The 11,755-nt window shown below is 30.6% G+C and overlaps 2 protein-coding genes across 2 annotated transcripts; one reads left to right on the top strand and one right to left on the bottom strand.

The window, feature by feature from the left end:
* Positions 1-93: 93 nt before the first annotated feature.
* LOC130900222 (26S proteasome non-ATPase regulatory subunit 2-like) lies at positions 94-6,928 on the bottom strand. Its single transcript, XM_057810704.1, has 11 exons — positions 6,660-6,928; positions 6,465-6,521; positions 6,144-6,405; positions 4,875-5,292; positions 3,365-3,509; positions 3,118-3,301; positions 2,570-2,857; positions 2,006-2,383; positions 1,255-1,434; positions 807-1,190; positions 94-750 (listed from the first exon to the last, which is right to left on the bottom strand). Exons 1-11 carry the CDS (start codon positions 6,708-6,710, stop codon positions 407-409), a joined length of 2,691 nt encoding a protein of 896 aa, XP_057666687.1. The 5' UTR covers positions 6,711-6,928; the 3' UTR covers positions 94-406.
* Positions 6,929-7,153: 225 nt separating this feature from the next.
* LOC130900221 (tyrosine--tRNA ligase, mitochondrial) lies at positions 7,154-9,479 on the top strand. Its single transcript, XM_057810703.1, has 8 exons — positions 7,154-7,334; positions 7,389-7,536; positions 7,602-7,777; positions 7,830-8,046; positions 8,437-8,515; positions 8,574-8,827; positions 9,028-9,238; positions 9,297-9,479. The coding sequence occupies exons 1-8, from the start codon at positions 7,207-7,209 to the stop codon at positions 9,458-9,460; spliced, it is 1,377 nt and encodes a 458-aa protein (XP_057666686.1). The 5' UTR covers positions 7,154-7,206; the 3' UTR covers positions 9,461-9,479.
* Positions 9,480-11,755: the final 2,276 nt, after the last annotated feature.

Below are 11,755 nucleotides of genomic sequence, written 5' to 3'. Positions count from 1 at the left end.
CCTACAAAAGAATAATTTTAATTATTTGGTACTTTTTCAACTTTGAAAAGTAGTTCAAATGTCACAAATTGTTTACCTACAAAAAACAATAAAAACAAAAAAAAATCGTTTTTATTCAAAACAGAAATCCAAACAAAATAAACAAACTAATATAAAAATATTAAAACAAAACAAATAAAATATTTAGCTATAAAAGAATAATAAAAAACATTCGTATTTATTCAAAATAATATTGATCCAAACAAACTAATACGAAACTATTAAAACAAAACAAACAAAAAATAAAATATTTAACTACAAGTGAATAATAAAAATGAAAAAACAATCGTTTTTATTCAAAATAATACTGATTCAAACAAACTAATACAAAACAATTGAAACAAAAAATAAAACCGGAATTTTCATATCAATTCGGTTTTTCTTCAACTCTCTTCAAAACGCAGATTCCATCTAAAGTAGGAGCAACCACTTCAAACTCATCAGTAGCCAATTCCGCTCTTTCAGCTGTTGCCAATAACACCGGGGTTACATGAGTATGGATTCCAGCAATCGTTTTAGGAGTACCAGCTTTACCGACTGTATCTACAGCTTGTCCTACCCGAACAGTCACTGGTAAAGTGCGCAAGTCTTCATCTAGAGTTAATAACCACCTAGGTTGGATTGCCGCAGATAGTAAATAAAGCAAATAGTGACATGGTCCGAGTATGAGGCTTTGCGGTTCCAATAAACTCACCATCACTGTTACAAGAGCTGAAAGAATCAAGTTATACCTTCATCAAATCTTATTTACTGAAATATATACTCACCTACGAGTCCTACAGGATCCATTAACATTCTATCGGTGTGCATAGGATCGAAAGTCATTGTCCCTTTACCCATATGTATCAAACCTTGCGCAATTCGCACCATAAATAATTCAGAAGGATTCTTATTATGGAAAACGGCAAGTTGTCTCAAAGTGGCAGCTAATCGGGCGTTATTTGAACCAGCACCGACAATACCTAAACCAAAAATGGCATTCACCGCCACATCTGGATCCGAGTCGTGGGAATATTTTGTCAAAACGTCACAAATATTCAATTTGGGATTTGATACTGAAGATAGAGCCATCGCCAAAGGTACAGCCTTTCGAACAGAAGGCTCCCCGTAACGGGCAACTTGTCCAAATATTCTGTGGATCATTTCAATACCTATACATAAAATTTTTTTTTTTCGTTAACTTATTATAACTATAGTTTTTGTTGGAAGTCTTACCGATATCTTCACCTATAGCAACAACACCAACAGCCAAAGTAGCCATTGCCTGTCCCATAGAATAGTCCAATTTCAATTTTTTTGTTTCCTTTGGTTTATCGGGACTATTGGTCTTTTCTTTTTTGTCTTTCTTTTCGGTTTTTTCCTTTCTCTTTTTTTCAGGTATTTCCACCTTTTCACCTGCAATAAAAATTGTCCCGGTCGAAAATGTTTACTCAATATCGAACCCCTAAGAAAAAGATACCTAAAATCAAGACAATTTAGCAACAAAACCATTTAAAAAGATTTAAGAAATGAACTGTAGATATCAAATTGTAATTAGAAGACTGTTTCTATGCAAAAAAAATAATTTTGGATGATTGGTATACTTATAACCATAATCAATACATTCAAAACTGATATACAAGGAAACGAAGGGGCAGACCTTGTCGCTAAAGAAACTGTAAATAGTGACACTGCAACTTTATAACTAATGCAGATATAAAATCACCTCTAAAACATAAAGTACTCAATGTAAGACTACGTGGAGCTATGGTCAATGCTACAAAAGAATCTTAGAGATAAAGTTCTCCGAAAGCGTCTTTGCTAAGTGTGGAATAGTAGAGTTGCTCTTCATCGCCCCAGTTTTTGATTTATCAGATCGAGTCGCTACATAGTGTAGGACCCACTTAATTTAATTTTGAAGAACGTTTTCCCACAGCTGAATTTTTCCAAGATAAAACAATGAGTTTACTGAAAAATATGTACTTACCAACGATCCGCAACAATTCTTGTATAGTTAATACGTCGCCTGTACCCGCATAAGCACACATCAATAACGTAGTTTGTGTGCAAGTTTTAAAAGGTTCCTCCATTACGCTAAGAGCTTCGTTGGTTACTTCAATATCTTCTCTCGCTCCTAAATAACACAACGATAAACCTAATCCGACTAATTTCATAAACGACGATTTAAGAAGTTCGTTATTATTCAATTCGATTATTTTTCCTATGATCGCCGATGGTATCCCATTATCCGATCTACCTATAGAGATAAATCCTAGAGCTAGACAAGTTATTCCAAGAACTTCCATGGATTCGGCGGTATTTACTAGCGGCAATAACAAATCTATTACATCTTCTCGATGAGAACCTAAAATTAACAAAAAAATATTTTCCAAACATAGTTTTCCTTTTAAATAGGAACGGTATATTAAAAAAAAAACAACAAAGGTTCAAACAAATTTAATTTGAGGTTATGTGTATTTCTTCTTTTTTATTTATACGTACTTGACAGCTATGTTTGAAATAGACAAATAAAAATTATAGAGGAAGTAACCTGCATAGGCTAGTGCTAATCCCGTAAGAGCACCAATTTGAAGTATTTCATTTTCTGAATTCACGTAATCTCCAAGCAATGCTAATGCGGGATCACATTCGTTTCGAACTCTACAATTGACGATACCGAGAGCTAATAACGCTCCAGATTTAATATAATCATCAGTCGAATACAAATATCTATCGATTGGTGTTAGTCCACCATCCACGTCCCATAAATGAAGAAGGCCTAAAGAAGCCGTTGCGCTCATCATTCCATGTTCTTTATTACGATAGATCCATTTATTTCCTTGAAAAAAATCAACTATTTATAATAATTAATAATTTCCGCCACAGAACTAAACGTTAACGACAACTAACGTACGACATTTCACTTCTCCTAAGTGTTTAGTTCTATGGTAGACATCTTGGCAACCATGCTTTGTATTAGGTTATTAGGTTTGTTCGCCAAGAGTGGTTCCGAATTAGTTCGGTCATACCGAATCGGTTCTAATATCGATCCCGGTTCGTAATATGTTCCGAACTAATTCGGAATCTGCTATTATTTACCTGATGGAACCGTAAGAAGTTTGTCGTTACCAAAGCCTGCGTTGACGAAACCGTTAACAAAAGAAGAAGCCAAATTTTGTTTGGCGCTGTCCAAATCTTCACCCAATATCGTAATCCGTGGGGGAATAGGTTCTAACCAAGTTTTATATACGTCTTGAGGTGATTTCGGGTCAAGTATATCCAACTGAGGAATATGAAAAAATTCATTTGTGAAAATATTTTTTTTATATAAGAATTACGTACATACCTCTCGGACTAACGTTAAAAAATAATTGCTTAAATAGCTGTTACTTAAAATGCCGATAAGTTCATCATAATACTCGTGATCGGGATCAATTTCAACTGGGTAATTATGTCGGGCACATATAAATGCTAGTTGAAAAAGAGTAACCCTAAAAATTGATTAATTACCGTGAAATAATTATACCTTCGAGATGTTCTTTAGAAATAGAAACCGACTAACGTACTAAGTTGTAAATAGAAGTTCCCATCTCTACACTTCACAATAACGACCTTGAAAATATCGTCTCTTTTGGTGTAAAAATTATTTAAATGGAAATCAAAAACATTGACTCGAATAAGATTGTAATAGTCCAGTTAAATTTTATTGTTTTTTGGTTAACGATACGATTATTAAATAATCATTTTTAGTAGGTAAAATAAGTAAGAAATGATAGTATAATAGAATAATAATTCTGAATCTAATTGATTTGTAATCATAATAAAAACAGGCTAATTTCACGTTTTCGATATCATAAAATCTATTTATTGAGGTTCCAGATGTCGGAAATTAATACTTTCAACGATTTTTCGAAGCAAACATATCGGCTTTCATAGAAAAATATCTTTTTTTATAATTATCGACCAATTAAGACAACTTAACCGCCCCCTAATTACTGAAGTCGAGATTGATCAATTGATAATGCACCTGTCTGAGTTTCTTTGGCGAAAGTTAGAATAGAAAATGGATACGTTCCTCGGTTTGCTTAACAACTTCAAAAAACAGTGCCAAAACTTTAACAACAGATATTTTTTTTAATGTATAACTTTTTCCTCTTTAGCCGAGCCCCCTCTCCGAAAAATAAGCCTCCCCAAAATAAAACGTTTGGATTGTACGATCTCAAAACCTTTTTTTCAAAGTTAAAATTGTCATACCTCGTAGATAAAGTTTTAACAGATTTCAAAATTTGAAAATATAATTGTGTAAATTTGATATCCTCACACAATTTCACTGCACTATAATTTGAATTCTTATAGAAGCGCGCCAAGTTTATCTAAATTGTACGCGGATGTTTTTATGATGTTTAGTACAATACAATGGAAGGGTAAAGTTGTATTATACTCGGTCAACAATAATAAAAACAAATTTATCTCTATCGGTTCCTTATCTCATCTGGGGGTGTGAATTTTTTTTTCTGTTATGAATATCTTAAAAATCACGTTACAAATAATTATTATTATGTATATTTGGAAATGAATCGTCGAACAGTTCGATTTAGTCCGGTCGTTGACTATATAAAAACGAAAAGAAAACGCGACAAAACAAAACTTTTAGTCCGGTCGTTGATTGTAGCAAAAACGAAAAAAATATGACGAAACAAAAATTTTTTCCAAGTTATGAATATTTAAAAAATTCACGTTACAAATGATTATTATCATGTTTATTTTGAAAAAAATCGTGGAACGGTTGGATTTAGTCCAGTCGTTGGCTATATAAAAACGAAAAGAAAATGCGACAAAACAAAACCGGTACTTACTTGTCTTCGCAATAATTGAATATTCTCCTAACAGAAAGTCTGGCGTCGATTTGTATGAAAATAATCATAGCTTTGGCGAATTCTTCGAAATTCATGTACTCCTCGCATACCAGTTCCATTATTTTCGTTCTTTCGATCTCGTCGACGTATTTGGCGCACGAATACAAATACATGCAGATCCTTTGGTAATTATTTTCTGCCACATAATCCGGTAACATTTCCAAACGATCGATTTCCATAAGAAGATCGCACCCTTGTATTTCGGCGTTGTGCGAACAATTGAACGACATTATATCGCGAACAAGAGGTATTAACGATTCGCAACTTTTCTCGCAGTTAAACGACCACTGTTGAACTATTTCTTTCTCTAACTGTCTAATATACTCATGACCCCAATCTCCAATATTCTCCATCGTACCTATAATTCAAGAATTTCTCTATCTACCCCTGTATTGAACCAAAAAGTCGTGATTTGAGCCAATAGTACTCGATTATATCACCAAAAATAAGACTTAACCTCAAATTATGACGTAACACTAACTAAATCATGAGGTAAATACAAAATAATGACAGTTTTATAGAGGACGACATTACATATTATCATTATTTTACGTTAATTTTCTATTTTTTTACGAATCTCTATTAATTTTTTTCTCAAACCGCCCCTGTACTAAACAAAACTAATCTCCAAATATCTCATTTAAATACTCGATTATATAATATTAAGAATAATTATTTAATGTTACGTTACGAAATTTTCTTCTCGAACCGCCCCTGTATTAAATAAAACATATCTTGATACATATAGTCGATGTCAATTCAAAACGTCACTTACGTCATCGTATCAAATCATTTTTTTTTATTGTAAATGCATTTTGTTTTTAAGCCGGCCCTGTAGTGTATCATTTAGTGCATCTACTTCATAGAGTTAATGATAAAAATAGAGAGAGCGAGGTATGGAAATTAAGAGATAGAGAAATGATATATTTCTCTCTACTAGATTCTGATTGGATCTTTAATAATGACTCTAGACTTAAACCAATCAAAAGCGGGTAAAAAGAATGATAAACCGATGTTCTTTCTCTCTTTAAATAATACTAATATTAACATTCTTCTCTTTCTATCTTTATTATTAACTCTATGATCTACAAATATAAACAATCTATTAAATAGAATAATGTATAGTGTAAATTATTATTTTATATTAATTTTTTGTATTTATTTACGAAATTTTTTTAATCGCTGCTATATAAAAACGAACACTCTTACCTTGAATACAATATTTGAGGCAATCTCTGTTAGCTTTTGCTTCCTCTCCGCCGGCAGTACCCATAGCAAGTAGAGATATTATGTCTGCAATATTTTTGGCCATTTGTTCATTTTGGATTTTTTTATGGGCATCTTTCAACGAATCGTAATGAGGAGCCAAATATTTAAGAGGTTTAGGAACGGAGGTCATGGAAGTTGTCGAAGTGCGGATTATATATTTCATCATGTCTATCGCCGGTTGAATTAACTGTATATCGTTACCCTAAATAATAATTGAATTTTATGTTATATTGTGTAAAAAGTATAGTTAATTTAACTTACTGTAATTTTGTCGACAAGTGATTTTAATTCAGCCTGAAGTTCTTTATCTTCCTCAGACTGAAAATATGTTTAGTTAACTAAATTTGGTGATATTTAAAACAAAAAAGAGAGTATGTTAATTTTAAAGCAATAATAAATACCTATTAGAATAATATTAACGTTTGTGTTTACAAACAATAATAGATTAGAACATACCTCATCGTCCTTTACAGCTATTCTTGGGAGTGCCACTGCAGTTGATGCCATTTTATAATATTATTATTTAATTCAACAATAAATTCACTAGATAACTAATTTCGTAATTATTGAAACCGAAAATAATGAGATTAACGAATATTCAATATTTTAAACTCATATAATATCAGTGTCTTATAATGTAAAAAAAACCGGGAACTTGATAATACCCTATAAAGTTTTTGATAGATTCTAACAGTTTTAAATTTGAGGGAATGATTTGACTAAACTGATCAATACCAACCTAAGAAAATATATCAATGTCCCAATATGACCAACTTTCGTTATTTATATTTTATTAACCGCTAATATATTATATACTAATTAGTTATTATTCTATTAAAATAATTTTAACTAAAATAAAAAATAGAATTTATTTCAGATTATACCTAGTTACCGATAATTTTTTTATTTCATCTTAATTGTTGGGATGGATACCTTCTATGTTAAGAGCTAAAAACGTAGATTAACATAACCAATAATATTAACCTATTTATTTTGTTTAAAAATGTTTATTAAGTTTTTATTTCGTTATGGGAAAAATAACATATATTTTAACAGATATTTTTCCAATCGAAATATAATGAAATTAAAAGATCGTGGTATGCTCGAAGATATTTTTCCAGACAATGCAGCGTAAGTACATTACATATTTAAACGGTTCAATTTAGAAAATAGGATATCTTTTAGGAACGTTGTTACAGATTTACTAAATTCGCGTTATCAAACAGTATATGCAGGATTTGATCCTACGGCAAACAGTTTACATGTAGGGAATTTATTAGTTTTAGTGAATCTATTACACTGGCAAAGAGGAGGTCATGAAACAATTGCATTGGTAATTAAATGAAAAAAACTCTCATTTCGTATGATAATAATATATTGTCACAGATAAACTTTTAGATAGGAGGTGCAACTGGTAAGATAGGTGATCCCAGTGGTAGAAATACAGAACGAGAACAGTTATCAAAATCGTTTATAGATGATAATATTAACGGAATTTTTAAAAATATTAGCACTGTATTCACAAATCATGAAAAATATTTATGGAAACATAAAGATCTCTTGAAACCTGTTAGGTATACCACCAATTTTTAAATTTTTTTAAATATAAGAGATGTTTTTCTAAAGGTTACTTAATAATAATAGTTGGTATCAAGTAATGGATCCAATAGATCTCATTGGTGGAGCTGGGAGATTTTTAAGAATGGGTACATTGTTATCAAGAACAAGTGTACAAACAAGACTGCAGTCTCCCTCTGGGATGAGTTTTACAGAGTTCAGTTACCAGTTGTTTCAAGCATACGATTGGTTACATTTGTTTAAAACATATGGTTGTACATTTCAGGTAATATAATCGTTTAATATACTTATTTACAGCATACTTTCCTAGAGAATTTTTGTTCCACATCCCAAGATGTTAGCACTATTCCTTCGAAGTACATAAACCTTTTACAGGATATTCTCAAATGATCTGCTAACTTGCATATCCGAAGAAAGTTAATCATCACCATATTTTATTGCTCATATTAAATAATAGTAGTTCAAATGTACCAAACGGATAATTGCCATATCCGAGGAAATCAACTCTGGCAAAATTCAGTAATTATTTTCAGATATTAAATAATAGTAGTTCAAATGTACCAATCTGAAATTTGCTATATTCATGTCTTCTGAAAAGTATTTTTGTATATAGTATAACCCAACATAGGAAGGGTGATAGTTTTGTCTATTTCAGATAGGAGGTAACGATCAAATGGGAAATATAATGTCAGGGCATGAATTGATAAGTAAAATTTGTAAAAAAGCGGTATATGGTATGTTACATAAATTACAACTAGAAAAAATCACTTGAGGGATCAATTTATCTTACAGGTTTGACACTTCCTTTGATGACTACTGAAATTGGTGATAAATTTGGAAAATCTGCAGGTAACGCCGTTTGGCTTTCAGACGACAAAACATCTCCGTTTACTTTTTATCAATTCTGGATGAGACAACCGGATTCAGAAGTAGAAAAGCTTCTGAAATTATTCACTTTTGATCCTTTAGGGAGTATAACGGATTTAATGAGGCAACATAGAGAAAAACCAGATAAAAGGTTACCACAAAGAAGACTTGCTGAACAAGTAATTAACTGGTAGAATTATTAGCGTTTGTATATTGAGGATTTCAAAGTTTGTCACAACTTTTTGGCTTTTAAAATATTTTTTTCTACTTATTTTCATAATATAATGCACTAAATTATTTAGTTTTGAAAAATAGTTGTTGAGAATCAAAAATTTCTATAAATTTATCGAATGAACTAAATTAGGAAATGTTTATAAAGGTCACTATATTGGTACACGGTGAACAAGGTTTAGAAAAGGCCAAAAAAGCGAGTGAAGCTTTATATGAAGGAAGTATTGCATCATTGGGTGAATTAAATGCTGAAGAAGTAGGTCATTTGTTCAATGGAGCTACGGTTGTGGAAATTTTACCGGAAGCTGGTTTAAGTGTATTAGATTTGTCTTTAAAAGCCGGATGTTTTTTAACAAAACGTATGTAGTGAACCATAGTGAATTAAAGTACTTGCTTTAAACGTTTATTGTTTTGTAGAAGACGCTCTAAGGATAATAACAGCGGGAGGCTTTTACATCAACCAAGAAAGAATAAATAATCCTAGTGAAGTTATTAATTTGGATATTCATAGGCTCAAAAATAATTCAACTTTAGTTAGAGTAGGAAAAAAGAATTATTATGTAGTTAAATGGCTTATTTAAATAAATATTTTTTCTAAAATTTGTATCTATCTTTTAGTAAGTGTTTAAGTAAAATATATACATAAAATGAGAAAATAGACGATTAAATTACTATCAAAATCAAATAAAATAAGATTTAAAATTTATCCCTAAACTGATACGTTGCGCACCTCGTTCTGCCTTCTAAAATAAGCTACTTTTCTGGGCGATTTTTATTCTACACTCCCAATGTGTTAGCACTAGCCTTTTGAGGTATATAAACCTTTAGCAAGACATTCTCAGATGGTTTGCCAGCTCATATATCTGAGGAAAGATACTCATCGGCAAAATTTACTATTAATTTTCTGATAATACATTATAGTAGTTCAATTATATCTTATGGATATTTACTATATCTGCAAAGAAATACTACTCGGCAAAATTTACTCATAATTTTCTGATGTTAAATAATAGTAGTTCAAATGTATCTCAGAAAATAAATTCTTTAGCAAAATTTACTTATACTTTTCATATATTAAATAATAGTAGTTCAAATGTATCAAATTGATATTTGCTATATCTAACAAATTTACTGATAAGTTTCAATGGAATTACCAGTATTATTAAAAAAACACGCTCCATGCTATTTATTATATAATATAATATTAAATAACACTTGAAACATTGTTATTAAAAGAAAAGGAATATCGTGCGCTGAACCTTGAATTTGATCACCACTATAACATAAGTACGCGAACAATTCAGTATCGGGTGATGATAATAATAAATTTTTATTTCTGTTGCGTTAAAATCTGAAAGCTCTGAAGGAAAAAGTTTTATTATTCCAAAACACAAACATAATTTTTATTTTTAGATGTTAACCGTTTATTTAGACGTTAATTTCTTCTTCTTCCATTCCTATTTATGTCATGTACAAATCTATTGACCAGTTAGCATAAATTTGAACAAATCCGATCATAGCTTTTAAAATAGATCTATGAACAACTGCCACACAGGTTATTACCAACATAAAAAATAATAAAAAAAATCTCCTAGGTTTGAAATCCGCGTAAATTGAAAGGGAAATTGTTCAAAACAACAAAAAAATTGTCTTTCAAACTTGAATATTGCATTTGAAACATTTCATTGATTTAAAAAAAAAAACAATTTTATATAAGAGACCTAAAATTAAGTCGATATAGAAACATATAAACCAGATTTTGTGATTTTGATGGTTTTCTAAGATTTCATTGGTTAGGTTAGGTTAGTTCAAATAATGGATTGACGTTAAGAATGAAAATACTATTTATACTGTATAGTTTTTTCGGTATGGATGATGACACATCGCCTGTCAAAGTTTCAAAAATTCTTGAATGTTTAGAGAAAAAATGTAAATCACAACAAAATGTCGATTATAGAAGTAGCAAATTTAAAAAAGCCGCACGAATTGCACAGTTAGCAGAAACCGAGTAAGTTTTTCACATAGTAGTTTTTTTTTATTTAATTATATTGGCAATTTTGACGTTCTGTTAAGTAACGAATATAGTTTGTCTGAGTAAAATGAACATATTACAAAATAACAATTAGAATATACAATTCAAAATTTACCGCGAAGAATGCCTGCAAGATAGGCAACTCTAAAATCACATTTCACAAACGTAAATTTCGTTCGTTTTCGAAGTACAGAATACTAATGAATGAATAAATACGAATAATGATGAATTTTCTAAGTATCAATTTTTGTTTCCGTGAAATTTACGGCAAATTAATCATAGATTTAAATATAAACGTTTTTTTATATTGCATAGGCTTAATAAATGGTTACGCATTTTATCACGTTACCGCGGACATCCTGTATACTCAGTATTGCCACATATAATCATTATTTATGGCGAAGTATGAAAGTAACATAAAATGATTTAATCGGACAAGGAAAATCAGAACATCTGTTGTTACATCTACATTCATCTATACCTTATCGGGCTTCTTTGGTTTCGTGCAAATCGGTTAAAAATTGCAATAATTGTTTGACTAGTTACCTTCTAAGGTGAATCACGCAAAAAATATTCGTCATGTGTGTGCTACTTTTAGACCAAATAAACGTGAGTCATTTTTAAAAGGGAAAATGTTGGACCCGCATTTCGAATATCGTAATAATTTTTTTTATATCCTCAAATGATTTAGCAATTATGAAATTTTAACGTTTTTACTTCATATTTGTATAATTCAGAGCACAAGATGAAGTTTTTCTAAATCCAAATTTACTTTATTAGTAAAAAAAACTATAATGGGCATAGAACTTTTACATTTGTTGTATCAATCAAATGTTATATGACC

The sequence above is a fragment of the Diorhabda carinulata genome, chromosome 12 (genome assembly GCF_026250575.1).
Source record: "Diorhabda carinulata isolate Delta chromosome 12, icDioCari1.1, whole genome shotgun sequence".
Classification (NCBI taxonomy): domain Eukaryota; kingdom Metazoa; phylum Arthropoda; class Insecta; order Coleoptera; family Chrysomelidae; genus Diorhabda; species Diorhabda carinulata.
The sequence above is the reverse complement of the archived record's forward strand: the minus strand, read 5'-3'. Positions and strand labels throughout refer to the sequence as shown.